The sequence below is a fragment of the Thunnus thynnus genome, chromosome 17, assembly GCF_963924715.1.
Source record: "Thunnus thynnus chromosome 17, fThuThy2.1, whole genome shotgun sequence".
NCBI classification, from domain to species: Eukaryota; Metazoa; Chordata; class Actinopteri; order Scombriformes; family Scombridae; genus Thunnus; species Thunnus thynnus.
Genome location: NC_089533.1, coordinates 20092209 through 20119093, shown reverse-complemented (window position 1 = coordinate 20119093; position 26885 = coordinate 20092209). Strand labels below are relative to the sequence as shown.

The window sequence follows — 26885 nt, the reverse complement described above, 5'->3', positions numbered from 1 at the left end:
AGCTAAAAGAATCTTGAGTTTTTTTCCTTTCATAATATCTTCCCACACTCCAATCCAGTTGGTGGCGGTAATGCGCCTCTAAACTAATTTTCAGAGGCAGAGTAGGGCGGGACTTTCGTCGCTATCATTCCGTCGCTATCCCAAGGCAGGAAATCCATTTGCAAACTATTTCCATGGATGTAAATGTTGGTCTATGCCAGCAACACAAGGTCCATGCTAACAACACAAGTACAATTGTACGAGGTAACGGTTATATGAATTAGCCTACACTTTCATGTAATTTTACATAAATCTTTTGAACGTAGGCGTTGTTTTATAGCTTCCTGTCTTGTCCATCGGCTGTAACTAGCTTGTTAGTTAGCTCTTTGTTAGATAAAGGAATGTTTTACTAAAAGTTTTAGCTTAGCTGAAGGTTAGCTCTCTTAGCAGTGAGCTTGTTTACAGGCTGGCTTGCAAACTGACTGAGCAACTGATGCTCTTAATTGTTGCTGTCCAATTCACAAGCCAACGTATGATAATAACATCAGCTTGTAAAATACAACAGTCAATAGGGTAACTCTTTCTGGGGATATGTAGCAAACAAACTTATGCAAGGGTTTTACCATCATCCTTGTATTTTCATATAGGTATATGAAGAAAGTAGGAAGTTGCAAAATTTAACTAATTATTGGGAATTATATTACTGTATGGAGAGCTTTATCCATAGTGTAGTTGTAACCACCTGATAAATACAGAAATGTTGAGCTTGCATTGAAAGTTGCTCCTTAACTAACTTGTACTTATTTGTGCTGTTTCATATAAGGCAGTAGAGGTTTCTCTACTTGAGACATTTAATTCTGGGCTTTTGCACTTTATGGCAGATGTTACATGATCAACATGTTGCGTGTGTTCAAATGAATAAAACTTAAAGCTGTTTGTTACACAGTGATTCAGTTGTCTTAAATCCTGTAAAACAATACCAAACAAACAAACAACAAACCCTAATTGAGTGAATACATCTTGTACAGTGAATTTAAAGGTTATCTTTAACTCCTCTGTTACACTGATAGCATAAAATATATTGCAACATTGTGTGATGTAAAACAAAATTAACAGTGGCTGTTGTTATTGCCAGGTTTCAGCTTTCTATCTGTCTTTGCTGGATTGATGACAACGTCAACCCACTTGCCTCACCTTGTACATTCTCTGATGATCCCCAAGCCAACTGCATGCAGCGTCTTTCTTGACAGTGCACTAGAGGTTTAGTGAAAAATGGCAGAGGCTCAAAATCAAAGTCAAGGTTTGAAATGCTTCAAAAGACCAGCTCGAGAGGGAGTAAACCATTACACCAAACCCAAGAAATGCAAAGGTTTGTCTCAGAAGCAAACAAACAGACCAAAGCAGAGAGCTCGAGTGAACATTGGAGTGGCAATTGAAAAGTGGCGTGAGCTGAAAGCAGAACAGGGATTGAAATCTGACTCAGAAGTGGCCCTGTCTCTTCTGGATGTGTGAGTTAACCTCTAACATCTTCATGATTGCAAAACAGCTCCATAAATGTTTGTAGCTGGCCAGTTTAATGTTTTAAAAATGGCTGGCAGTTTGACTGATAATATATCTACATACATACAGTTGTTGTTCGTATTGCTTCAGCATCCTCTGCTGCTAATTTTGTTACTAGCTCGATGAGTCAAGTAAATTGTTCCGGGTAAATCTCTGTGTTATGTCATCCAAGTGAAGCTCTTTGGCAGGGGAAAAAGTGCTTGGCAACACAAATTGTTTTGGAGGATTGAGTGACTGGCTACACCTTTCTCAGCCCAGTAGAGGGAGTTGGACCATTCTATACAATTTGAAAATTGAATAACAGTCTCATTGAACCTGAAAAAAATATTCTTCTTTATTGCTGCAACAATAAACGCTCCTCTGTGTAAGCCAACTGTTTAGCATATACTGGTACTTTTAACATTACAAAATACAAAAAGAATCTATGGGATACACATTTGAGCATCTTATTTGAGCTGTATTTTGAAAATAACTTACTCCACTTGCTTGCAGAGATATGGTACAGCAGTTTCAGAGACGATGATGCTGGTTAGGGAGTATAAAGCGAGGCTGAGGATGCTTATTTAAGGGTAGAAATGGGTTGGCTATCCAGCATGTTAAAGTTCAAAATTTACTCTGTTACCATCTCTGCTTTGCTGCTGACTGTAAGGAAGTTTCCCATTTGATTCCCTCTAATGTTTGTTGCTCCAGCACACTTTTCTTCTTGACTTTCAGTGCTTGCACATTTTGCTTTCTCGTGTTTTGCTTTTTCTGGCAGGTATCTGTTTACACTCACATGCTATACTAGAGTGGCTACACTTACTATCACATGACATGTTGCTGTTTCTCTTGACAGCAGGTCACACAAAGTTATACAGGTGTTCACTTATTACCATGCACAAATGTTGTGTTTTTGGCTAAAACTGGACTAATGCTGATGGTACACTCCCTGCAGCCACATTGCAAGCAGTGAAAGCCATTGCACAATTTGTGCCCAGTATGACACTACTGGACTTATACATGTGTTGTGTTTACTGTTTTATTGTGTACACTGCTTGGATTTTTATACCCCAGTCACCACATATTCTTCTGTTCTAATTCAAATATGAATTACTGCTTTGTATTTATGCAAGATGTAGCATTCTCCTTTTCTCAATTTGACATATTTTCACAAATTACAGTCAGAATAGCAAAGTCCAAATGAGGTGATTTTTGTAAACTCCTCAATGTAGAATAACAAACATTATTGAAAGCTTGGTGAATGTTGACATTATTTGTGTGTGTGTATGTGTGTTTGTGTATTTTGTGTGTTTGAAGAATGAAGAGGTTGTCCTCCAATTCCTCCAGTCCTCCAGCGTCCTCTGGAGCCAGTGATAAAAAGATTAAATTCTCCCAATCTGAAGTAAGAGACAACATCAGAGACTGTGCAAATGCACCGTATACTTATTCTTTGCATATTTGATTTCAAACATGGTTACATGTATACATGAATATATACTGTAATATAATTAACATCTGCAGTTACTGAATGCAGCTCTGCCATGTGCATATGTGTGTATGTCTACAGGTGCAGACTCTGATCGAGCAGGAGGTTCGCAGCGCAGTGAAAAAGAATGAAACAAAGCTGCAGAGTTTGGCAGAAGCTATTCAACGGCTGAATTGTGAAGTCAACCATGAAAGCACCATCCAAAAACTGGAGGTCAGTGGAAGTAGTGGTGCACATTTTTAACTTGCATGTATGCCGTTGATATCAGACTACTGTACGTACTTTTGGTAATGTGACTTTACTGTATGAGCTCAACACCAGCACGGCAGTTTGGGACTATGGAATGTATGGGGGGTGACCAGGCACACAAGTTCCCTTCAGATTCCTATTTTCTTGTTAGCAAATTTCCTTTCTTAGACTTATATAAAATGAAATAAAATATTCTTGTATCTACTCATCTGACATGTTCACAGTTTTTCTTTGTTCTATCCTTTTGTTACCATCTTTCTTTTTTCTTTCTGTCTTCCTTTCTGTCTGGTTTCATGTCTGGTATCACCACTGATTTCCCGAATTGATTTGATTCCAATTCACAAGGTCCAAATTCAATTTGATTCCATATAGATTCAACTAGGGATATTTCAGTTATTTTGCTTGGATATAAAGGAGATTCTCAGAGAATGAATGCTATAAATTGTACAAGGAACCCTCTCACCTGGTGCATTATTGAAAATATTAATGTTCACATTAATAATTGCCCCAATGCAGTTACATTAATGTGACCAACACACTACAGCATCAACACAATATAGTGTAACTCTATAGACTCTATAGTCAGTGAGTATTGAGTGACCAGATAAAAAATAGTACAAGTGCTTTCTTCATTGCAGTCCACTGCAATGTGTACATCTCAACAGGGTGAATGTAGTGAAAGGACATGACAAAATCTAAACAGCATACATACATATGGCTTTGGTTTTGTCCAGCTCTTCTCTGTCCTAATAATTTTTAAATCCGAAATGCAACTAGACATCTGCCTTTAGGCTTGGCGTTGCCCTCAGTGGAACAGCTCCCATCATGTTGTTTGATTCAACTGACGTACACTAGTCTCACACGTGGCCAGATCTCGTTGCGTGAAGAACCAAAGGCTGGCCATGTGAGAAACTCAGTTTAATCAAAAAACATGATGATGAGACTAAAAGGTTAAAGCTTCAAGCATCCACGGTAAAAGGCATATATTAAATGATCGATCTCAAGATTTTATGAATCGATATCAGATCATTCAAATGAAAATCGATTTGATCGTAAAAACTTTTTTTTTTTTAAACCCAGCCCTACCATAAACCCAATAAATCTCTACAAGATGTCCCTCTCTTCCTCAGGCCCGTGTTAATACGGTGACTAAGAGAGCAGAGGCCGCTCTTGCCAACATGACAAAAACACAGAGAAAGGTTTGATGCTGACACACACACACAAACAGCCATTCACTCACGATATGATTGTCACGTGATGAGTCTGAACAAGTCTATATACAAACTGTTACGAATGTTTGAATTTCAGAATCCACTCGCATGTCATGTTAAGGTGGACAAAGTCAGGTACGTGGAATCAGGTTTGGTAATATTAGTCATTAGAGAAAATTATAAAGGCCCTTGATGTGAATTTGTGCTTCGCATTTATTTGGATACAAGTTGCGAATTTGATTTGATATCCAACTCTGCAGGACACACTCTGAGGATGAAAGCATGGAAACTGTGTTGCAGAGTAAGAGCCCAGCAAGTACATGTGCATTAATGAATATTTGCATTAGCTGGTTATCTGAGTATTTATTCTCTGCTATGTTTTTTTTTTTCCCCAATAGACAAAAAGAGCACAGATTGCATGGACATGAGCCGAGACATCTTGCAGACGATGGTATATATAATATATCAAGTTATTCATAGTGTGTTTTCTAATCAGTTTATGAGATGTAGTTTTTAATCACTTTTTATTTTAAATAGTATTCACCATCAGCTTTAATGGTATGTAGGGATTTGGAATAATAAAAATACACATAAAAATTCTTCATATCATAATCTTAATCATTTTATCTTTGCTTACTCAGCAAAAAACAATTCTCCCACAGCTCAGTGTTAATTTAGTTTGTTTGGACATTAATTGTATAGAAAAGTTGATGCTGTTGTGGTCAGTAATTCTACCATGTACACTGAGGAAAGGATTAACATCAAACTTGTCAGCACATTATGTCAGTAAGTCAGTTAAACAAACCATCCAGTGGGGTAGGTACCCTTTTTGGCAGTTCAATTCTAAAAATCAAATTAGTGTAATTGCTGTAACATGCGTTTTCAAATTTCAAAATGCTGAAGATTGCACACAGAGCAGCTCATTGAGTTAACATGTACAGTCAATTAGTTATTATATATTACAACAGATTAAAGCCCATGGAGAAAAAATTCACTTCCATTGTATGTATAACCCCACACCTGTACACAGTTGTCAGTACACAGTGACATAACTGCTGTGTGTGGTTACAGGTATCACAGAGTATGCTTCTGACCATACCCAACAACAGATAATAAGAAATTTGGAAATCCTTAAATACTGTTGTATCACTATACAAAAACTAGTACCTCTTGAGGTCTGCATCTTGAGTAACAGTAAACACTAAAAACAGTGAAAAATTGAGTTTGATTGGTTATTTCTCTGTCTAGGAAAGTACCAAAAAGGCACTAAAGAAGATGCGTGCAGATAAAGATGGTAAGGCTGTTTCTTATATACAAGCAAATGTTTGAATTAGCTGCGGTGTAAACTATGTTAAAGGTAGAGTCAGTGATTCTGGAGAAAGATTGTTCAATACACTTATTGTTCAAATTTAGCAAATATCTCCTCACAGTCCACACGCTGGCCATTGTGTGTGTGTGCTGAAAAAAAATTTGGTGTTCATACACAGCCCTAGCTCTGTGAATGGCATATTTCTTTTTCGGTTGTTGCCTTGGCAGTGCGTGCCCATAAATTTGGGGTGGAGCTTCTGAAAGAGCATGAAGGGAGGAGTGTATTTGTTTGGGTGTTAAGTTCAGATATGAACACTCTTTCTCCAGAATGACTGACTCTACCTTTAAGTATCTGCCTCTTTTAGTGTTTGGTAAGATGTATTGTTACATGGGAGAAAGTGGACATGATAAGCTGTTATAATGGTCCAAATTCAATAATATGAAGAGTCAGTACATGAATACATAACCACATTTTTTTATTCCTACTCCTTCCTGTCCCTTTTTTCTGTTACTCGGGATTGTACATAATCCATGTTAAGCTTTGACGGCAGCCATAGCAGATTTAAGTGAGGATCTGCCACTTCCGCGTACTCCTCATGGCTCTCCTGAGTCGAAGGTAGGATGCTTCATTATTTGATATACTAGTTTCAAAACAAGGCATGCATAAATATATTATGTTCAACTAATGACAAGATATTTCTCACTTCCATACTTGCATTGTGTAAATCAGGGACGTCTCAGGCTCATAAAGATGGAACCAGATGATTATCAGGAAAATGAATACGGGGATAAGAAGCTCAAACAGCCGAAGGAGCCAAAATCAGTGGTCGTGAAACAGGAATGCTTCTCTCATGATGATAGTAACAGTCCCAAGCATGCAGGCTCAGAGCAGGTAATACACAGTAACTAAACAACCCACAGTAATATTTATCATGTCACTGTACTCACATTACCTCCACTCCCTACTCTTTTCTACCTCTAAGCATGAGTTCTTCCTCTATATTTTTGTTCCCTTCCTTCTTTTTTCTTTTCTTTCTTCATTTCTGTCTTTTGCGTGTCTGTTTTAAAACCAGTCTCTTCTCTTTTCTTCTTTACCTTTTTCTTGTCTACCTTTGCCCTTACTAAATATGACAGCTGCTGACAAATCTTTTAAGCATCCATTCCTCTTCCCATCTACCTCACTTTTCCCCATTAGGTTAAATCCACCAGAATTGTTCATGACAAATACCGTAAACACAATAAATCTTTACAAGATGTCCCTCTCTTCCTCAGGCCCATGTTAAGACAGTGACTAAGAGAGCAGAGGTCGCTCTTGCCAAAATGACAAAGACACAGAAAAAGGTTTGATGCTGACACACACACACAAACAACACAGCCATTCACTCACATGAATATGATAATGTCACATGTGATTAATCTGAACAAATCTATATACAAACTCACAAATGTTTGACTTTCAGAGTCCACTGGCATCTCATGTTAAGGTCGACATCAGTAGGTACGTGGAATTGGGTTTGGTTATTAATGAAAGTTATAAATGCTTTTGCTATGAACTTGAGCTCTGCATTTATTTGGATATAATAAGTTGTGAAACGATTTGATTTGATGTCCAACTCTGCAGGACACATTCTGAGGATGAAAGCATGGAAACCGTGTCGCAGAGTAAGAGCCCAGCAAGTGTATTATGTGCATTAATGAATATTTGCATTCGTTGGTTATCTGAGTATTTATTCTCTGCTGTTTTTTTTTTTGTTTTTTTTATTAGACAAAAACAGCACAGACTGCATGGACATGAGCAGAGATGACTTACATTTGATGGTATATATAATATATTCAGTTATTCATTGTGTTTTCTTATCATCTTTGAGATATAGTTTTAAATCAGGTTTAAATTTTGAATAATATTCAACAATCAGCTTCTTACTCCTCATGGCCCTCCTGAGTCTAAGGTAGAATGCTTCAATATTTGATACACTAGTTTCAGAACATGGCATTCATAAATGTATTGTGTGCGGCTAATGACAAGATATTACTCATTTCCATACTTATGTTGTGTAATGAAAACAGGAAAATGAAAACAAGGATGTGAAGTCCAAGCAGTTAAAGGAGCCAAAGTCTGAGGGCGTGAAACAGGAATGCCTCTCTCCTGGTGATGGTAACTGTTCCAAATACATAGACTCAGAGCAGGTAATAGCCTACACACACTAACTAACAAACCCACAGTAATATTTATCATGTCACTGCACTCATTACTTCCACTCCCTCCACTTTTTTTTTCTACCCTTAGGAACAGGAGGAGCTCTCCTATCCTCCTCTCCCCACCACCACTTTCCCCTCCATCATGAGCATAGAGGCTGCCTCATACAACATACCCCAGAGGCTAAAAGTACACCTGGCTCTCATCAGGCAACCTGCTGGCCTTTCTGTGCTCTGGAACGTAGAAGAGGAAGACCCCTCAGATCCGCCCATGGATAGTTACAGGTGATAAGCAGCAGAGGCCAAGAGATAAGCTGTGTTTCCATTAGATTAGCAAGAGAATTTTAAGCAAACTTTTGAAATGCTGCAAAAAGGAAAATGCGAATTAGGTGTGTTTCCATCAACTGGTTTGAAGTGAATAAACAATGCAAGGCATAGCTTTGTCAGAAGATGTTGGTACAGACTTAAATAATCCACCAGTAAACAGAGTAGAAGTAGAGGTTGATAACCGGAAACAAAACAAATAGTTACTTTGCCTTGACAAGAGAAAAATGGAGAGGTCTTCAGGAATTAGTTTCAATTGGGCAAGTTGTAATTGTTCTCTCATGTCAGCTTGGCTATGCTTCATACTATCCTGAGACAAAGACAAAGAAATGTAATGAATGTATATATAATATATATATGATATGATGTAAATATCCGGGAAGACGTCCTGAGCAGGATCAGCTGATCAGTCATCTGAGTTAAACATTGGCTATGTCATTATTTATTTGACAAATGCGTTTTCATTACCCATTTTGCACATAAACTCTGTTTCAACATTTCCAAAATCCACCTCAAGCGTGGGTAAAAAAATTTTTTTCGAAATTGAGGAAGTTTTTTTTTTTTTTTAATTTTGGCGTTTCCATTAAGGTTTTCTAATGTGATACTTCAAAATGTGCATAAAAATAGATGAATGGAAACATGGTTATAGTGTGTTGAGTGGACAGATGCTTCTTTTAACAGAGGTTTCAGGCTGATTTCAGGACTTTTCACACATCTATCAGAAGAATATTACCCTATACTGCTTATGTCAACATATGACCAGCAGATGGAAGCAGAGATCAGCCAATTAGTGGCCTTCACTACAGCTTTCCTTTTTTTGTCTTGTTGCTCACTTCTTATGCTTTCTTTTGTTCTCTCTTCCTGCTGCAGCATCTTCATAACCATAGAAAAGGTTAAGGGTTGCGGCGTCTTCCCGGATTGGAAAACCCTTGGTGAGGTGAGGGCCATCCCTCTGCCCATGTGTGTGTTGATCAGCAAGTACCAGCCTGGGCACAAGATGTGTGTTGCTGTCGTGGGCAAAGACAAGTTTGGCCGGTATGGACCCTACAGTAAAGTTGTAACTGCAGTCATACCTGATTAGCTAGGAGGATATGGGGTCAAGGGAGCGAGCAGATATGTACAGCTACTGCCTCACGATGCACTGTTTTCAAGTGCTTTGTATATTCCAATGGAAGCAGCCATGTTTGAGGCATTTTGTTCTGTTTTTCTCTGTGTTTGTTAATCTGCCACTTAGGCAGAAGAGCATGTTAAGTATTTATATTATGTGTTTATTCTGTGTCTAGACAGGACACACACATCACACACATAGGTTTCATCAGTCGACAGTCAACTGTAGTTAGTAAACCCATAAATAAGCAGGTCAATGTGAGTTGTTATTTCACTTTGTAAAAAAGAGTTGACAAAAGTTGTATGTAATATGTATGTTATTTTTTAATGATCTAATAAATTTGATATTAAAATCTTACATTCAGACTCTCCATTTGTCGTGCCCTTGAAAATCTTGGAATAGTGCGGCTCTTGGATGAATTTGTATGCTGTGTATGTTTTTTTTTGTTGTTGATTGGTTATTGATTGGTCAGCTGGTCGGGCTGTTGTTGTATTACAGCAGATCAGGAAAACTACTTGTGGAACAGGAAGGACGGCACCAACAGCAGTTTTTCATATTTATTCATAAAATAAAAATGACTGAATCATGAATCATAAAAGCACTCTTGTAACTTTATTATTGTTCTTCATAAGCCAAAAGGCTTCTCCTTTCTTCTTTTCAGTTTCAAGTATGTCTCAGCTCCTTCAGGATAGTATGACGTCACACATCTGTGTGTCTCCTTTAATATCCTGAGCCTGAAAAGGATGTCAGACTTTCTCAAACTAAATAAGCAATATTTTATTTAAACATATTCTGCAGGCTACAGCTGTTTTTATTCCTCCTTTATGTCGGTTGTGTTCTTTCAGTATTTAACGGGTTTAAATTGTGTATTTGTTAAATATGTGAGCCAGATGCTGCTAAAGATCTGAAATCAAATGACAAAACTATGAGCAGTTATCAGGTGTTTTTTTCCAGCTATCACTATATAGAAATTATACAGTTTAAAGTGTTAATTAATTGTACATGATATTCTTACCCTAACCCTAACCAATCTCACTCCTCATGCCTAAACCCAATTTAGTGGCATCTAGTGGAACGGACTGGGCAGAAATGGAATATAATATTCATAAGTATGTTTTAATTAGTGTATAATCACCTGAAAATAAGAATCGTGTTTTCATTACCTTAGAAACCTGAGAATGAGCCCTTTATATCTACATAAGGAGCAGGTCCTTCCAATGGAGGCCGCTATGTTGCACCACCATGTTTCTACAGTAGCCCAGAACGGACCAACCAAACACTGGCTCTAGAGAGGGCCTTTTGAAAGTTTTGTGACCCCTGTTGGTTGTCCTACACGCTTGGAAGGGGAGGGGGTATTCAGTTGGTTGCAATCTGCAGCCTCACTGCTTAATGCCACTAAATCTTACACACTGCACATTAAGTAAAGGATCTGAGTACTTCTTCCAGCAATGCATGTCACAGAATCTGATTGGTCACCAAATAGCCGAGAACCCGACTTGCAGATTTGTCTGGACATTAAAGGGTCTGTTCACCCAAATCACAAACACAAAGACTACTCTCCTACTTACACATGATGGCATGCAGCCATGGGGATACTTTGGTTAAATTTTGAGGATTTGAGACTTTGCTGCTAGTGGAAGTGAATGAAATTTCGTCTGTGGTCCTATAAAGCATAGAGCATAAAATATTATGAATGTTTATGATGGCTTATAACTATAATTATACAATACTTTAAGCAGATTATGATGCATTATAAGTATGTTTATAATGCATTATAGACATGGGCTTTGTAGAAAGTGTTACCAGAAACTGTAAAGCGAGTCATTAGATCCACACTGAATGTCTGCTCCCAGCATCAGCAATAGTCCTTGTGTACATATGCGTCTCCCTCGACCAGCGAGACCTAGTGGGGAAGCACAGGAGAGTGATGGGCCACCTAAGACCACTTAAAAACGCATGACCACATCCACACTGACACACACGTACAGACACACACTGTGGCCTAACTAGAGCTGACAGCAGAGGAGAGAGAGCTTATGAAAGAAAAAAAGAAATGGTACAGAGTAGTCAGATATAAAAAGCAGAGGTGGAGCAGAGAGAGTGATTAGGGAACAAATGTGTCCTTGAAAGTTTTAAAGTGACATGTCGGCAGAACGGCGGCCTGCTTCTTCGGTCCCTTCCGTACTGTAAAATGGATGATGTCTATGGAATATTATACTTTTCATAAATGCATACTTAAAGGCAGATGTTTTCTTGTCATCTTAACCTTGTGAGCTTTTACATTGAAGTTTGTATAAGTTTGTATAGACGCAGACAGAAATAAAACCAAAATACTTCAGCAATGAGGGTCAACTTCCACAGTGTCCACAGTCTTAAAACAACAGTTATCTCTCTGTCAGCAGTATGCCACTGTCATGCATTCTTATCTCTACTTTCTTCCTCTGGCATCTGCCCTCTTACGAGCTCAAATTACATAACACCCTCCCTCTTGATGTATGGCAACTGAACAAAATGATAAATGATTACCTGTAACCATGAGAACAGCATGAATGCTTTGCAAAAGAACACCACAGCTGACCTTGTGTTGCACTTTCAACCACTACCTAAGATTTTGTATGTTTATGGCTAATAAGTGGCTAATTTTATGTACATGTTGTCATCTGTGTTTTGCAGGGGGAAGATACCAAATTCCTGATACCAAACTGTTTTGTGTTTGGAGTGGTTAATATGAGCAAAAGCTTTTATGTAATTAATATGTCACTTGCTGCTCATCCTTTGGTCATGTTATTACCTTGACTAATGTTCTCATTGAGGAACAGAAAATAAAGGTATTTGGCATGTTTTCACTTTAGATTAAGAGGTTGTTAAAATATTTGTATATGAGTAGATCAACATGCCATTTTGTCAGTCACAAAATCATGTGCAATGTTGTCAAACCATAAAGCAATGTCCAAAGATGGCAAAGATGTTATATAGGCACCTATAAAATCATGATCAGATTATGACGTGATTTTTCCTCCTGCCTCCATCAAAATCTGCTTAGCACAGCATAAATAAAATTACAAAATGTAGTTATTAAAATTTACAAGAATAATAATGATAATACTTCTGGATTACCATGTGACATATAAAGAAGATTCACAGGCTAATTTTCAGTGAAATGTCAAGTAAAACAATTCAGTGTAATTATGCAGTTATTTAATAGGGTAATTCTGTGTTGCTGTTACTGTCACTACAGCAGGGCCATCATCTCTCTTTTTATGTGATACTGTAGCTACCACATGCTGTACAATGCTTACTTACAGCATACATGACTATGAATGTCTGGATAATGATTCACAACATACTGTATCCTGTTTTGTTAAATTCATGCCAGACAATAGATTAACCAGGAAATCTTAGACAAACACACACTACAGCCCAAATGGACTTGAAGGCTGTTTGACTGTGCACTAAACTTTGATGGAAGTATGTTTTTCTTCTGAAAAAACAAAAAAAAAGTGAGGAGGTTAGGAGGTTCACACTCAGGGCACTGTGCAGTGTTGATAAAGAGTATGATAAAGAGAAACAGCGAGAGTTACTGTTCTGCAATGGGGAAATCTTCTCTCTCTCTCTCTCTCTCCCTGGTCCGCCCACAAAAGGCTTGCTTCCTGTGTATTATACTTGTCAGTATCATTCTCATGTTAATGCAACCACATGCATTCAAAATTCATCATGGGCTTATTTGCTGCTGCAGCTTACCACAGGCAGACAGGTAAAACAACACATTTGAATGTATTTGTGCGTGTTTGTGTGTGTGTACAAAACATGTGTTTTACATATTAAAAAAAGCATCAGGAATTATTTTAGAGTGTCAAAGAATAACTGTTCAGACCAAACAAACAATACTTTTACTTTGAGCACAGAAAGTTTATGAATGTACGCGTGTCTGTAGAAAGATTAAAATGCCGAAAAATAATTCATTTCTATTTAAACTAGAATTGTTACAAATCACATTTATGAAACAGTATGTATAGTACAACACAAGATGAATGCAAACAAAAAGTTTTCATTACTTTCACTTTTGTAAATCCACTACATTGTCTTTTAACTGCATGATTGGCTGCTCTAAGGATGTTCATAATTGAGCATGGTATTTGTACCAACACAAAAATTATTTTCAAATGACAGGTTCACTGAGCTGAGGCTGAAGAAATAACGTTATGGGGAGCAAATGTTCTGCACTCTGGAGGGGTAAAATAAAGGAGGAGGAGTGTTACAAACCTGACCAAGAGAAAGAGGAAGTTCCCACCACAGTGAAATGTGAAGAGAAGTCTCCTCCCCTCCAAAAAAAGCCATCTGTGCAGGAGGAGGGTGGAGCTGTAAAGCAGAGAACAGAGGATGAGACTTCAGGGAGGCAAGAAGAAGAGACTGCTTCTGAAAAAATTGGTTGCAGGGAGAAGAATGTCACTCTGGCACATGACTGTACTGTTTGTGAAGCTGAAGTTAACGCCACAAGGTGAGGCTTACATGAATTTCACATTAACTTGATATAATACACCAAACCAGTGTACATAAATAACTGAAATTATATATGAATATATGATAAATATAAACAAATATAAAAACAATTATTGTTATCACTGTCAACTCTGTAAAGCATAGTTGTCTTCATTGTTTGTCAGTTGTCGCCTCTCTGAAACACACGATTCTGATTCAGGGACAGAAGAGAAAGGTGAGTTTTCTTTTACTCCACATATTTTTTTTACTGAGGCAAAGAATCCTATACATACAGTATATTGTTGTGTTAATGCTCATTTTCATTCATTCATATAAAATCATATTTACATATATAAGGTCTTGATTTTAATTGGTCTTAACTTTTAAAATCACTTTATCATAAAATAAAAGTCACAAAAAAATTATGCATTTGTACATGCTTTAGAGGCCATTAGTAGTGCTGCATGTTTATAATAGATATCCAAGTCCAGTTATAATGAGCTGTGCCATCATGTGTTTGTTACTTCTTTCAAGAAGCTGATTGGGTAGACAACAACAGGGCTAGGCTCATTCAGAGTGTCACATTGGTGATGCTAGTAGCGGACATGATGCTTCAGCGGCGCATCATCCATAAAGAGATGTACTCCAACATTCAGGCTGCCAGAACCACCCAGGAGCAGATGAGGGTGCTGTACAGCGCCCTCACATCTACAAAAGCCAAATCTGTCTTCAGCAGAATCCTCAAGGAAATTCAGCCCAAAATCTGTGAAAGTAAGTCTGACCTCTGTAAAGTTCTCTTTAGTAAGCATTATGATTCAATTTTTAGTTCAATCAATTTTATCTTTGTAATGATTAGTAATAATAATAATAATGAATTGTCCTCCGTGAAAATGTCAGATGCCAAAAAGCCATAAAACACTGAACCGGACATTTAGTCTATTTTGCATTTAATGGCATAGTTCAGTGTACAAAACATTGTTGCAATTATATTATATTAACAAGATTAAATGCACTCATAGTTTTTAAAAAAATGTCGTGTTCCACAAGAAACTGCCTTGGTTATGTTTTGACATCACTTTTTTGTTATTCTTTCACTGCAGCAGAAGAAGTCATTGAAGCAGTTATCAAAAAGTACAAAGCACATCTGAGGGAAAGGTTTACATATGAGCTTGAAGGCACTGAAACAGATCGTAAAGATGAAAAATCATTGGACAAAATTTACACAGAGCTTCACATTATACGGGGAGAGAGCAAGCATGTTAATAAAGAACATGAAATCTGGGAAATTGAAGATAAGGCGAGGAATCAGATATCTGAGGGTACTAAAATCCACTGTAATGACATATTTAAAGATAGTGTGTCATCTGGGCAAGACAGAAGAGAAAAGAGAGTTATCAGGACCGTGATGACAAAGGGAATTGCTGGCATTGGAAAAACCGTCTCTGTGAAGAAGTTCATTCTTGATTGGGCAGATGGGAGAGCCAACCAGGACTTGGACTTCATCTTCGTGCTCCCCTTCAGGGAGCTAAATTTAGTCATAGATGACCCGTTTAGCCTTGAGACACTGGTGACAGAATTCCATCCAGATCTTAAACACATAGAGGTTGCAAAAATATTTGCTTATCACAAAGTTTTGTTCATTTTTGATGGGCTTGATGAAACCCAACTACACTTAGATTTCAAAACAACCAAAAGATTGACAGATGCCACCAAGAAATCATCGGTGGACACTCTGGTGACAAACCTCATTCGGGAACATCTTCTTCCCTCTGCACTTGTCTGGATAACCTCAAGACCAGGAGCAGTTCAACGCATCCCTCGACAGTATGTATACCAGTGGACTGAGGTCAGAGGATTTAATGATCCACAAAAAATACAGTACTTCAGGAAGAGAATTGAGGACGAGGCAGTTGCTGAAAGAGTTGTTAACCACGTTACGATGTCCCGGAGCTTATACATCATGTGTCACATACCTATCTTCTGTTGGATTGCTGCAAAAGTCCTTGTGTATTTGCTGCTGAAAGTGGACAACACTCAAGATGAAAACATAAAGATACCCACAACTCTTACTGAGATGTACTCATACTTCCTTGTCATTCAGATGCAGGTCGCTACTGAAAAGTATGACAAACAGAGTAAGTCAGATCCAGAGGACATCTTCGAGTCAAATAAAGAATTCCTTTTAAAATTAGGCAGATTGGCATTTGAGCAATTGGAAAAAGGCAATATCATATTCACTGTCAAGGAACTGGAAAAATATGGCGTTGGCATAGAAAAAATAGGAGTTCACTGTGGGTTGTGCACAGAGATATTCAAAGAAGAGGGTGCTTTCAATAAAAAGAAACTCTACTGCTTTGTGCATCTGACAGTTCAGGAGTACTTTGCTGCTCTCTTTGTGTACCATAGTTTTGCAAGTAAAACAATAGATTCTCCAAGCCTCAAGGATTTCCTGCTGAAAGGGTCTGAGGAAGAGCTCAAGTCTATTTTGGATGCAGATCCAGTTGATCTTCCTTTGAATGAGCTGATGGAAATTGCAATAGGTAATTCAACTTCGAGAAAGACAGGAGAACTGGACATGTTCCTCAGATTCCTCATTGGCATGTCTCTGCAATCAACACAAGAACTGCTTCAAGGCTTGATTCAGCAGAAAGAGGAACACTCTGGTGTTATTGAGGAAATTAGAATTATTCTAAAAGAAATGGACTTATTAGACTGCTCCCCTGAAAGATGTCTGAATCTTGTTCACTGCCTGATCGAGCTGAAAGACAGTTCCTTACATGACACCGTGCGGCAGTATCTGAAACCAAACCACAGTCCAGAAACACAGCTCTCCCCTGCTCAGTGCTCAGCTCTGGCCGACTCAATTCTGATGTCAAATACACCTCTAGATGAATTCAACCTGAGAAAATACAGACCATCAAGAAAAGGTGTTTTTAGGCTTATCCCAGCTGTGAGGAACAGCAGAAAAGTAAGGTGAGTTGGTTAATTTATACCATGAAATATCTGCATTCACTGCATGCAATCACTTTACTGTCAGTCACTTCACAGTAAAATAAGTCATGAAAATGACGTGTGCCATGTGAGCTGAAATGTAGGATTACTCAAGTTTATTAATATAGTATCCAGCATAGTGAGTGACATTAATCAATTTTATGCATCTAAAACTTTATGAATCTTGCATGATTGTCTTTTTTCATTTCCGCAGACTCTCAGGGGTGTCTCTCGATACTTGGATTTCTGAAACCATTTCTTCAGCTCTTCGAATGCCAAACTCTGCGCTGACCGAACTGCATCTGATGAATGTAGAACTTTTTCAGCAATATGTAAAGATCTTGATTGATGGACTGATAAACTCTCAGTGTAAATTAGAAGCTTTCAGGTTAGTGAAACTAGTATTCTTAATGTGATTGTTTTGGCATTTCTTTTCTGTTCTTCTATTTTTGTTATACATTTGTCTGCAGGTGAAAATAATAAAAAAACAATGGTAGTTTTGCTATATCTCAAGTTCTATGAAAACAGACAGAGCCCTTTAATTCCTTTCTTGTCCCTTGTGTTTGTAGTCTCTCAGGTAGGCTACAAGAACAAGAATTATGTGAAAATTTGGCGTCAGCTATCAAATCAGTCCTGTCAGATCTAAGAGAACTGGAGCTGAGTGGCAACATACTGATGGGCTCACTACGCTCTGTGCTTTCTGTTGGGCTAAGCAGCCCTAAACTGGAGAAGCTGAGGTCAGTCTCATACTTATCATTCCTCTCAACACTGAAGTATTAATTGTGAAGACAAGGTTCTGCATCTGATTTCTCGACAATGCCATGTTTTACAAAAACTCTGTCATCCACATCGACTAGCTGTCCTGGTAAAACAGCTCAAATTAATACTTCTTAATGGATATATTATTGTTGTTAAAGTTCTGTAAGGCAATATTACCATATTAATATTAAATCAAATTACTCTCTGCAATGTAAAATTGTTGCCAATCCTACTGAGAATCAACACCCACTGTACATTTAAATTCATCTTCCAGCAGCTTTCAGCTCATTGTTTTGGTTCACCAGTCACTTTGGTAGAGTTGGACAATATGACTTATTTATGTGTTTCTCATATTATATTATGTGTATCATCTCTGTACCAAAAGGCTGAACCGAAATCTAAAGACTGCAGAGATCTGTGAAGAATTGGTGACAGCATTCACATCCACCACATGTTACCTGCGAGAGCTGGATCTGAGTTACACCAATTTTAAAGACTCAGAAATGGAGATTCTCTCTCCTGGACTGATGAGCATAAATTGTACATTGAAGGCATTGAGGTAAATGATGGCATTATATTTCATTGCATTTAAAAATAAATAAAAATAAGTCTCAATCACAATTGTAACTTTATTCAAAATAAAAGAATAAATCCAAATGTATTTTAGGAAGTATGATATTAGGCAAAATTATGTTAATTTCTTCAAGTGAGGGGAACTGAGTTGTGAAAAAGCATCAGAGAAGCTAGAAGGAAATATATCCAATATAAAATAGTAGGCCTACACAGGTATTACTGGACAACAACTAGACTTCACAAAATGGGAATTGCTAATAAAGATTAAGAGTGAGCTGGGTACATATTTGCACATGATCTGGGATTGTTCAATAACAAATTCAATAGTTTAAAAGTTGGTCTTATCACAGCTACAAGATGTATAATGCAAAATTGGAGGAACCCTAGGAATGTACCGACTGCAAGGAATGTATTGATGAAATGATTAAGATTCCTGGGGATCTTCTGCGGATGAGAAAGCACAAGCTAAAAAAAAAACTCCAGGGAAGAAGCCAAATTAGTAACATGCATTAATGCATACAGATGCATACAGACAGATAGGAGGAGGAGAGAGGAGCTCAGTGCATCATGGGAAGTCCCCCAGCAGTCTAGACCTATAGCAGCATAATTAGGGGCTGGTCCAAGGCAAGCCTGGTCAGCGCTAACTATAAGCTTTATCAAAAAGGAAAGTTTTAAGCCTACTCTTAAATTATTCATATAATACAAAAAACCCCAACAGCTACATTAGTAAATAATTTTTCACATGTAAAAAATCTTAAAATTTCTTGTATAATATTAAGCAACTAAATTATGTTTCTACACTGTCATTCAGTCTCAGTCACAACAAACTCACCGAGAAAGGCTGTAAGACGTTGGCCTCAGCACTGACCTCCAAACCTTCCCAGCTGAGAGAACTGGGCCTGAGCTACAACGACATGCAGGACTCAGGCACGATGATGCTCTGTGATGTGCTGATGAATCCACACTGTGGTTTGAAAACACTAAGGTCAGTGTAATAATTATTCATTGACTTTACTAATTGACATGACAAAATGTTGGGATCCATCTCCTTGCAATACAACGTCACAACAGCTTTGCTCTTTTAGGTAATGGAACTGTAGACAGATTTCCAAGTATAATGTCACTGTGAGACCTTCTAATACAACAGTGTGATACAACAACCCTACTCTAAATCCTACACTCATTGATGTTATCATGTTCAGCTTTTAAAACAGTTCAAGAGAGTTTTAAATGTCTGAAGTTTTATGTATTGTGGAGGCATTGATGTTGTTGAATTGTATTGCATCATAAAGAAAGGTGTCTACAATATTTTTTTTCATTCTATTTATTTATCAGTGAGAATAGACTATATACATTTGTGAGTACTATTGTCACATACAGAATTATTTCTAAAGTTAATTTTACTTGACCAACAAGTTTCTTTATTTGTAAAAGCTACAAATGTTCATATATAAGCTACTGTGGCATTGTGGCAATTCGTTTTCTGCCCCAGAGTTGCTTGTTATTACATTAGTAGGATGACTGCATTATTTGTTGTAGTCACTTCAGGGGATTATTTAATCTAATTTATTATTTAATAATGAAATGATATAATGATGCTTGCCTTATCATTTAAGGGTAAGAATGCTTTGCTTCGGATACTTTGTTTCCTTTAGGCTGCCTCGTGCCATGTCAAGAAATCCAAAGAGAGAGCCTGATAAATGACTAATCAAATGGGTCTCACGTCATGTTTAACAAGTTAAAATTGCTGCTGATGAGGGCATCTACCACACACCTAAAATGTCAGTTGTTCAATATCTGCAGGCTGTCATTCTGCAAAGTGACACGAGATGGATGTGCCTCCCTTGCCTCAGTTCTGAGGTCTGATCAGTGCAGCCTCAAGGAGCTGGACCTGAGCTTTAATCACCTCACAAATGAAGGAGTCAAGCTGCTGACTGAAATACAGAGGGATTCACAGTGCAGTCTGGAGACACTCAAGTATGCTGAAACAGGCTGTCTAACAGAGACACTTCCACCATTATTCCAAAATTAATGTGCAAGATTCACTTCATTCATTTGATTTGAAGTGCATGCATGACAATATTTTTTGATGCTTAAGAGGTGTGGAATCTCATTCTCTTTTTTCTTTCAGTGTGGACCATAATGAAGAATGTTGGTGTGACTTGAAACTACTGAGACAGTGTAAGAATATAAGTATTTCTAATGAAATGCTAATGTTGTTGATATGCTGCATGTTGTGACAAGCAGCATATCCAAGTTTTGTGAAAGTCCTAAAATGCTGATGCTGATATCACTGTGATATATTGCTGTATATTTATTAGTGATGATACACAAGATAACCTTATATATAATAATAATGGCCAGGCAGAGATAGAGTATGCCACTTCAGTTTGACTGTTATTTTTTATATAAGGACTATCAAGTGTACTATCAAGCTCAGCCATGGTCACTTACCACAGGGTGAGCTGTTTTTAAGTATTTTTTCAGAGTTTGTTTTTAGTCAGTTTAAAGGATAGATTCACAGTTTTTCAAGTCTATCTTAAAGCAACAACAGGTACCCAAAGGGACACTGAAATAAGTTTTTCTTGCCATCATCGTTCCTCCTGTTCATACTGGCCATTAGAATATCCCTCCATAATGTACTTACAATGTAAGGGATGGGGGCCAAAATCCACAAGCCTCTTTCTGTGCAAAAATGTATTTAAAAGTTTATCTGAAGCTAATAAGAAGCCTCAGTTGTCTAAATTAGTCAAACTTTCAACATTATAGTCTTGTAATGTTGTGTTACAAAAATTAGTCCCTCTTGTTGTTAGTATACTTCCACCGCAGCTCAACAGGGAGACACTGTCTGAGGAAACACAAAGAGGGAATTTGATGCTAAAAAGACTGTAAATGTGGCAGATATCCACTTGATATGACTAACTAGGACTGCTGAAGCCTCATATAGGGTTCAGATAACCCTTCAAATGCATTTTTACACAGAATGACTGTGGCCACCATCATTGATTTTGAAGGGGATCTTGTAATAGCCAGAATTACCTGAAGGAATGATTATAGTCAGGAAAACCTCTTTTAATGTTCTTATGGGCACCTTGTTTTAATGTTCGTTTCCACATCAGTTACATTCTGAGCATCTTACACTTGAGAAAAGTATCACTCGGTTGTTCCCACCCTGCATTACTCACCTTCCATAGAAATGAGTGACTATGTACAGATAATCAGATACTGACCAGAGTTAATTGGCTGGTCTGCACTCTGCACACCTGGGAAAAAATTAAAGAACCCAAAAGTCAGAGTTCAAAAACCATAATCACACAGCAACAGTACTTCATTAATGACTTGTTACTTCTGTCTTGTTTGCAGATGCCTGTGATCTGACGCTGGACCCCAACACAGCAGGCTTGAATATAATTTTGTCAGAGGAGAACACAAAAGCAAAATACGTTAGAGAGGAGCAAGCATATCCTGATCATCCAGACAGATTTGATGATATTCAAGTCCTGTGTGAAGAGGGTCTGACAGGTCGCCATTACTGGGAAACTGAGTGTGTTTCAGCTGATGTTGGAGTGGCCTACAAAAGTATAGACAGGAAGGGAGATTGTTCAAAAGCATTTACTTTGGGAAAAAATGAAAAGTCTTGGTGCTGGTTTAGTAAAGGTAGCTTTTATCATAATGATATCTGTACAGAGTTTATGTGTGCTACCTCCAAATGTACCATAGGAGTGTATCTGGATTGGCCAGCAGGCATTTTGTCTTTTTTTAAGGTCTTTCCTGATGCACTGGCCCACCTGTACACTGTACGTACAACTTTCACTGAACCGCTCCATCCTGGTTTCAGTTTGCAGGATGGATCGATTCACATCTGTAAAATAAAGTAAACAAAAAATCTTTATGGAAACATCATATGTACAGCCATAAAGAGCTAATCCCTTCTAGCTACATTCAAAAAATTGATACAATACATACAATACAGTCATACAATATTTAATATTAAAATGAATCTTCACTGATGTCAAAGATAAGATGATATAAGATGCAGTTTCAGTAATTCTCATGAGGGAAATTAGTTGAAAAAAACCTGTCAACATGTGAAAGGGTTTAAAATTTATTTTGTGTATACATTTAATGTTTAAAGGAAAACCATTTAAAATGACTAATACTGAGACTTATTTATTGGATGGGCAGGGCAAGAACCAAACACTTGCCCACAGCACAGAGTCAGGTTTATTTTCCAGCAGTTGGGAAGCCAGTTAGGGTTCCTGTCCCTGTCACTGCACTAGTGACTCTCTCTGGCAGGTTGGGGTACCTGCATGGAGAAGGGTGGGATCTTAGGTGGACATTGTTACTCCCACTTGGGCCAGATCCTCGCTTGTAATTGAAAATAAGCACCTGGTGACTGTATATCAATAGAAGCACATATGTGACTATACTTTCCTCAGGAATGGTAGTTCTTGGAAGTGAAAGGAACTACAAAATGGGGAAAATTTTAACATTTCTTTTCTACATTTATACTTTTTTATTTCACACATTTGTCTCCTGAATCTTAATTATTGTATGAAAATAAATGTTAAATGTATGCAAGATAGTTATAACATGTTAAGCCTACAAATCTACTACTGTACATATCATCATTCTTAAGTTTGTGTTTGTGTTTAAGTTTATGTCGAATTAAAAACATCATCTGACTAAATGTCTCATATCCCTTTTTCTTGAAAGACAGGCTTCTGTGTTATGGTTACTATGCCATTATTAGCCATGCATATGATAGCTTAAGAATCACTACACAGTCACTGTTACTGTAACTGTTACTCAGTTAACACCATGAAATGTTGAATTGATTGTGCTTTGAAGTTGTGATGGTTGATACAGGCTATGTAATGTGACAAAATAGTTTATTCCCCAAAGATATTACTATCAGATAATCAAGGGCCTAACATTACTGCACTCAACGATTGGCCAATAACCCGTCTACCAGGCTGAGTAGTATATATCCCAATGAGCCCATCTTCAATTAGTGGCCTATAAAAGGGTAGCTGGGGAGTATCAGAGTAATACAGCATATTGGGAGATATGGAGCTCACCGCTGTGTAGTTCACCTTACAGTGAAACATAAGAAACATTCACAAGAGGAAGGTATGACTGCAGAGGCTCATGGCATTGTGTTCACAAATGGTAAGATGATGCTGATTTGTTTTGGACATAGATCACAGGGCATGATTCAATTGAACATACTATCAAAGCATAACTGAAATTGTTCTTGCATATCAAATGTGTTTCTACACAGAATATAGCTGTTGTTTTGCCTTACACAAAGATAATGCATCATTAGTTTCAAAAATGAAAAAAAAATGGAAAAAACAGCACACTAGTTATTTACACTTCATTCTATTGAAACTTTATTTTGTCTTTCACAGGAGAGGAGCAAAATATATGCCACACCCAACCACCATGTCCCTATTGTACAGACCTATTTAGATCTGTCTAAAGACATGAGCTTTGACTGCCGCCTGTCTAGGGAATCTATTGTTGCACTGCACTGATGGCCCTTCTCAAGAGGGAGAAGACCCATGGCTGGGGGCAATGTATGGAGGTCCTCCTGGTGGTCTACTGGCTGGCACATGGGACTGTCTTATAGCATTGTCTCCCGGGTCTTCGATGTGCTAAAGACAACCGTGTTTGATAATGTCCATCCGATGTGTGATGCAATCCTGGCTCTCCTAAGCATAGCGGTCCATTTCCCCACACTGACACAGTGTGCTGAAGTTGGCCATGGCTTCCAACAACTTGCTAACAGCCCAGCCTTCAGTCACTGTGTGGGAGCCATTGATGGATGCCACATCCGCATTAAAGATCCCCATAGTCCACACACAGAAGATTACTTCAACAGGAAAATGTTCCACTCTGTCCAGCTTCAGGCAATCTGTGACATCACTGGTAAATATCTGGACATATTTGTTGGTTACCCTGGTTCAGTCCATGACACCAAGGTGATAAGAAATAGTCCAGTGTTTGTCAGGGGCTCTTACCCACCTGCTGGGTACTTCATCGTGAGGGATGGTGGGTACCCATGTCTGACTGCACTAATCACCCTCATTACTCCATACCATGAACCGGTGAGAGGAAGAGTGCAGGCGCGCTTCAACACTTACCATTCAAGGGCCTGGGCCATTATAGAGAGGGCCTTTGGCATGATGAAGGCACGGTGGCGAAGGATGTTCTTCAAAGCCCTGGAAGTGGATCACACCTTTGCTCCAAAGGTCATGGCAGTGTGTGCAGTGCTCCATACATCTGCATCACTGCTGGGGACATCCTGGAGCCGGCTGAAGGATCCTGTGCAAAGGGATGAATGTGGAGGTCAGCACTACAAGGACAGACTGGCAGCACAAGTGCCAGTCCCTAACCAGCGTCCCTCACCTCTGCAAGAACATGACTATTTCATTTTGTGAATAAGTGGCTTTTTTGTTAAATTTTGTTTTCAGTCAATAATACAAGAACTTGTCTTCAACATTTTGATTTGCACATAAATAAATCAAGAACTAAGAACCCTAACCCTAACCCTAACCTTTTCTTTCACACAGTATTTGTCATATTTATTACAGTGGATCTTTCTGTGAGAGATGCAAAGACCATGGGGTGGAGAGCAACAGTATGGCAACCAAGGAAGACAACAGAACTATATCCAGTCAAGGATTATTTATTGCCAGGATAATACAATAAATTAAAAACTAGACTAAAAAAAAAACTATAAATACACTACTAAAACTAATACTGAAATAAAATATATACTAAATCTACAAATTACTAAAGTGTAGATTAAACTATAACATAGTGAAACTAAAAATACTAAAACTATAAAATGCCAAATCTAAAGAAATACTAAAACTATAAAATGCTAAAACTAAGAAATACTAAAACTATAAAATTAAAATGCACTCCAAGAAGCCCAACCCAGGTAAGAGTCCTTAATGCTGTTGCACACAGTCCAATTTGAGGAAGAGGAATAGTCCAGAGCGGCAGGCCCTGGCAAGCCTGTCGGTGACTGACCCTGTTGCTCCGGAGGTGGAGGAGATGCAAGCCCTTTCCTCATGGTGGCGGCTCATCAGCAGTCCACTCTGTCTTCTTGAAGCCGCCGTCACCCCACACGGGCCGCTGGCCAACGCTGCTCACTAAAAACACAAGGACAAAATTGGTAGTAACTCGCCCTCACGAACACAACACTGCACTGAGCCCAAGCGTACTCTTTTTTTTGCACTCACGATTTCGGGCAGAGTTAGAACTCTGCCCATCGTATATCACGCTGTAGTATGCTGTCTCTGCTCTGGCTCTCTCTGGCACTGCTCTGGTTCTCTCTGGCACTGCTCTCGCTCTCCCTGGCTTTTGATTCCTTCCTGTAATTCTCCTCTCCTGCGCGCTGCCATGTTGGTTTTCCCCGGCCTTTATTTATGTCCCGAATGTTAAGTCCCTCCTCCTGGTGCGTTGTTGGCTGGTTTGGGCAGCAGTCTCTTCTCCCATTGGGTTATTTCAGTCTATCAAATACAAAGGCTCAAGCAGGTGTAAAAGTTTCGCAATCAGTGGCAGGGAGTAAATAGTCTCAACACGGCAGAATTCAAACTAAAAGCATGCAAACAACAAATATAAAAGCAAGCACAATAATAATAGCAATTCTAAACACAATCTAAAATCATGCAAAATAAAAGCATGGCAAAAAATAAAAAATATAAAATAAGGAATCAAATAAAACGAAATCTTATTCTAAATAATAAAATAATAAATGTAGTGGTGAGAGCAGTGGTCAGGGACAGCTCGCTAGGAGTGTGCTCGTATACAAATACATTATTCGGCAAAGCACAAATGGTGTTTTTTTTTGTTTGTTTTGTTTTTACGAATATTTGTTTCATACAAATATTTGGAAAATTATTTGTTTTCAGGAAGAGAAAAAAACAATGTCAAATACCAGCACGCAGGTTGGTTACATCTCTATCTCAGTCTCTCCTCTGCTCCGGTGTTACGTCAATCAGCAGGTCTCAAGAAGAGGAATCACATCCACCCACTACATAACGCACATTTCCTAATTTGGACATCACTCCCGGAGTTGGGGGTTTTTCCCAGAGATAAAGCTGAGCTACTGACACACGTGAAGTGCTCCCAAGGGACTCTCCATAACCTGTTGTTCCCCTTCTCCTTTCCACAAAGTTAGGTTGTAAAAAAAAGGCAATAAATGAAAAGTGCAAAGCAAGACTCACCTTTGAAGTTCTTCCCTACATCTTACATGCTGTGCTGTCTCTGTGTTATGGGTGTATAAATAGGTAAAGTTTTAGCTCAGTAGTCATTATTCTATATATTAGTATCATATATTATTTGAATACAAATACAAATAATTTTGCCACCTCAACAAATATAGATACAAATACTAATACTGGGCTCTCTGCACATCCCTGGTGCAGAGCAGCCAGATAGAAAAAGCAGACGTGAAGCGGAGAGAGTGTTTAGGGAACAAATGTGTCCTTTAAAGTTTTAAAGTGACGTATCGACAAAATGGCAGCCTGCTTCTTTGGTCCCTTCCGTACTGTAAAATGGATGATGTCTATGGAATATTATACTTTTCATAAATGTGTATTTAAAGGCAGAGGTTTACTTGTCATCTTAACCTTGTGAACTTTTACATTGAAGTTTGTACCTTGTA

General features: G+C 38.2%; 2 protein-coding genes and 1 long non-coding RNA gene across 9 annotated transcripts; 2 read left to right on the top strand and 1 right to left on the bottom strand.

Moving 5' to 3' along the window:
• Window positions 1-89: 89 nt before the first annotated feature.
• Window positions 90-9757, top strand: atf7ip2 (activating transcription factor 7 interacting protein 2). 6 transcript variants are annotated; one of them, XM_067616514.1, is made up of 18 exons: window positions 91-243; window positions 1115-1348; window positions 2836-2920; window positions 3086-3217; window positions 4384-4452; window positions 4562-4599; window positions 4725-4765; window positions 4860-4915; window positions 5713-5758; window positions 6312-6388; window positions 6503-6664; window positions 7045-7113; window positions 7233-7270; window positions 7394-7434; window positions 7538-7590; window positions 7840-7959; window positions 8060-8253; window positions 9163-9757. In XM_067616514.1, the coding sequence occupies exons 2-18, from the start codon at window positions 1287-1289 to the stop codon at window positions 9371-9373; spliced, it is 1494 nt and encodes a 497-aa protein (XP_067472615.1). In that variant the 5' UTR covers window positions 91-243; window positions 1115-1286; the 3' UTR covers window positions 9374-9757. The 6 variants fall into 6 exon arrangements, with proteins under 6 accessions (XP_067472617.1, XP_067472615.1, XP_067472614.1 ...); XM_067616513.1 differs by having other exon boundaries at window positions 1115-1487; window positions 4863-4915; XM_067616511.1 differs by having other exon boundaries at window positions 1115-1487.
• A 3290-nt stretch (window positions 9758-13047) lies between these two features.
• LOC137201206 (NLR family CARD domain-containing protein 3-like) lies at window positions 13048-23429 on the top strand. Of its 2 annotated transcripts, none has more exons than XM_067616145.1 (12): window positions 13048-13154; window positions 13571-13898; window positions 14065-14114; window positions 14417-14650; window positions 14980-16852; window positions 17085-17258; window positions 17440-17607; window positions 18015-18188; window positions 19014-19187; window positions 20006-20179; window positions 20334-20383; window positions 21566-23429. In XM_067616145.1, exons 2-12 carry the CDS (start codon window positions 13603-13605, stop codon window positions 22078-22080), a joined length of 3882 nt encoding a protein of 1293 aa, XP_067472246.1. In that variant the 5' UTR covers window positions 13048-13154; window positions 13571-13602; the 3' UTR covers window positions 22081-23429. The 2 variants fall into 2 exon arrangements, with proteins under 2 accessions (XP_067472246.1, XP_067472245.1); XM_067616144.1 differs by having other exon boundaries at window positions 14414-14650; window positions 21566-23428.
• A 119-nt stretch (window positions 23430-23548) lies between these two features.
• LOC137201208 (uncharacterized) lies at window positions 23549-26512 on the bottom strand. Its single transcript, XR_010932142.1, has 3 exons — window positions 25459-26512; window positions 25247-25368; window positions 23549-24532 (listed from the first exon to the last, which is right to left on the bottom strand). It is a non-coding gene; the product is annotated as an uncharacterized lncRNA (long non-coding RNA).
• Between the last annotated feature and the right edge of the window lie 373 nt (window positions 26513-26885).

Coding starts and splice junctions, on each gene's coding strand:
- atf7ip2 (XM_067616511.1), top strand. CDS start 1,252: ATGGCAGAGGCTCAAAATCAAAGTCAAGGTTTGAAATGCTTCAAAAGA. Junction 1,488..2,835: donor GCCCTGTCTCTTCTGGATGT/GTGAGTTAACCT, acceptor GTGTGTTTGAAG/AATGAAGAGGTTGTCCTCCA. Junction 4,453..4,561: donor TGACAAAAACACAGAGAAAG/GTTTGATGCTGA, acceptor TTTGAATTTCAG/AATCCACTCGCATGTCATGT.
- LOC137201206 (XM_067616144.1), top strand. CDS start 13,603: ATGGGGAGCAAATGTTCTGCACTCTGGAGGGGTAAAATAAAGGAGGAG. Junction 13,899..14,064: donor GCTGAAGTTAACGCCACAAG/GTGAGGCTTACA, acceptor ATTGTTTGTCAG/TTGTCGCCTCTCTGAAACAC. Junction 14,115..14,413: donor TTCAGGGACAGAAGAGAAAG/GTGAGTTTTCTT, acceptor ACTTCTTTCAAG/AAGCTGATTGGGTAGACAAC.